The sequence below is a fragment of the Montipora capricornis genome, chromosome 8 (genome assembly GCF_036669925.1).
Source record: "Montipora capricornis isolate CH-2021 chromosome 8, ASM3666992v2, whole genome shotgun sequence".
Classification (NCBI taxonomy): Eukaryota; Metazoa; Cnidaria; class Anthozoa; order Scleractinia; family Acroporidae; genus Montipora; species Montipora capricornis.
Window position 1 is genome coordinate 17184770 of NC_090890.1, and position 2500 is coordinate 17187269.

Consider the following 2500-nt stretch of genomic DNA (forward strand, 5'->3'; position numbering starts at 1 on the left):
AAGACATTTTCATTATACATGTACTTATCTTTTTGGCTGTAATAAACAGTTACATGTAACCGTGGCCAAAAGAATCTGCATCTAACCGTTTTTAAGAAAATAATCACTCTGCTCAATATATTTAATAGAAATTGGCCTCTTAAATTTAATCTATTTCGCCGGCCAAGCTTACATGTAAATTGCATCATCAGGTAGTCAAATAATTATTGTGTTTGTCTAAATACCTGCTTAATTGAAGTTAACAGTGATACTGTAACTTACAGTAACAGTGTACACAGCACCAAAATGTTGTTTACAGATCACACTTTCAACATAAAACCGAACTGATCCTCGACTGAATTCATGGACTTCCGTGGGCTTCACGATTGGCGCCTTTTGCATATTTTCCCATGCTTGGCACCGGTTGTATATTATCCTTTGCATACTGTACATGACAGAGATTGTATATATTTTTATTTCCTCAGTTTCACATTTGCTTAATGAAAAACCAAAGGAAAACTGTAAAAGAAAAAACAATTTCAAACTCAATTGCATGCTCTGAAGTCAGATCATTCAACATGAGCGAAAAAGGAAAGAAACATGCAATTTTCACATGACATAAACACCTTAAGTCTACCTAGTAAATGAACCACACCACCCAGTGTGTAAGCTGTTTAAATGTATTTTGGTTCAATTTGCTGATCAAGAGCATTAAAGCTGTGAATTAATTTAGGCAGCCTCGTTTTCATGCTGATGAAGCTTATCGAGAATTGAACTGATGCGTCTCTTCCCCTGCATCATTGAATCACGTGGCACCAAGGCTAAATTTGTTTCTAACACCAACAAGATTCTTTGTGCCAAATTTCATGCTTTCTTCCACTCTGTAACAATCTACAAGGTGTAGCCTTAAAATCATCCTAAGCCACCTCACTAAATACTGTACATGTATAATTATTTTACATTAAATACCTATTTTTATAAATAACAATCATTACAAGTCTGTACATTATATTTAAGTCTGAATAACACACTTTTATATGGTGCAAATGAACAAGGATACCCCATTTTCTGTCAAATTTCAATAAGCTAGTAGTTTAATTGGTTCTACATGTACATGTACATGTACATGTACATGTACTTGGTGTGGGAGAGTTAAACATTTTTTATGAAACAACTTGTGACAAAGATCAACCATACATACATGTATGTACATTATTGATCTCTGAAAGACATACATGTATTTGACACCAGTGTTAAATGCATTTGAAAATAACACATTACTGTAACAGTTTATCCCTCACTCCACTCTGCACTTCAAGTGGAGAGGGGTGGATTTAAACAATCAAATGATGCAAAATTCATGATGTCATGTACAGTCATGTAGTTTGTACTGCTGAGTCAGTTACTCAGTAAATACCTTCATCATCAACACACTCCATGAAGTACTCAAGCAAACCAGCAAAAATCTCCAGGAAGTTCCTGATCGAAACCTTGTCACCCTGAATAATGCCTTGCCCAGAAATATGTGAGAGATCAACATTAAGGACATCGGTAGCCACCAAGTCAATTACTGTTTGGCAGTTCAGAACGCGTTGGTCAACTGAGATGGGATTCTCTGTGATACCTATAACGCAATTTAAAAGGCAATCATGAATGATGATTTAATCGAGAATGAACTGTCAAGCAAGTCAATTACTGTTTGGCAGTTCAGAACACATTAGTCAACTGAGATGGGATTCTCTGTGATACCTATACGCAATTTAAAGGGCAATGATGATTTAATCGAGAATGAACTGTCAAGCATTATTATTTTTTTTGTCTTTCTAACAAGTCATTGAAGGTCATTAATTTTATGCTAAAAATTTAAATTTATTAGATACATAAAATAATTTTTAACAATAATTCCAGTGATTCCCTTCACCAAAATTAATGTTCCCTTTGTGTTAGCCCTCATTGTGATTATTCGAGGCCATTTGGCATGGAAAGAGAGTACAATATTCCTTGGAACAAAAATGGTAAGAATGGTGTGGAGACTTGAAGAGAAAATTGGAAATTTATCAACGGGTGCACAACCTCTCCACCTCAAATTCTGTCATTTCATGTCAATTTCTCAGTGAGAACAGTAATTAATAAAATGTAGACCACACAGGATATATATACAGTGTAATAATAATAATAATAATAATAATATAATAATAATTAAAATAATAATCACTTTATTTGCATAATATATAATATTTATAATATATTTGCATATTATATAATAATAATAATAATAATAATAATAATAATAGTAATAGTAATAATAATAATAATAATAAGGTTGTGGTTCAGTGAGTGAAAAACCACTGGTTTTCAGCGATCCAAAGCCCATTGAAAATCACAATTTGGAATTCCAAAATATTCTTTTAGATTGCAAATACATGTTTATTAGTTCTTCGTATAGAAAACCAATGAAGTATGTTAAAAACATTCTCAACGGAAATCGTCGCTTCCTTTGAATAAAAGAGCTAAAAGCGAA

The 2500-nt window shown here is 32.9% G+C and overlaps 1 protein-coding gene across 1 annotated transcript in view; it reads right to left on the reverse strand.

Moving 5' to 3' along the window:
* The window catches only part of LOC138060048 (centrosomal protein of 95 kDa-like), a 70679-nt gene that overhangs the window by 60301 nt on the left and 7878 nt on the right, over nucleotides 1-2500 (reverse strand). Inside the window, exon 3 of the mRNA XM_068905731.1 lies at nucleotides 1397-1603. Coding sequence (XP_068761832.1) covers nucleotides 1397-1603 — 207 coding nt within the window. The remainder of the gene's footprint in view (nucleotides 1-1396; nucleotides 1604-2500) is intronic.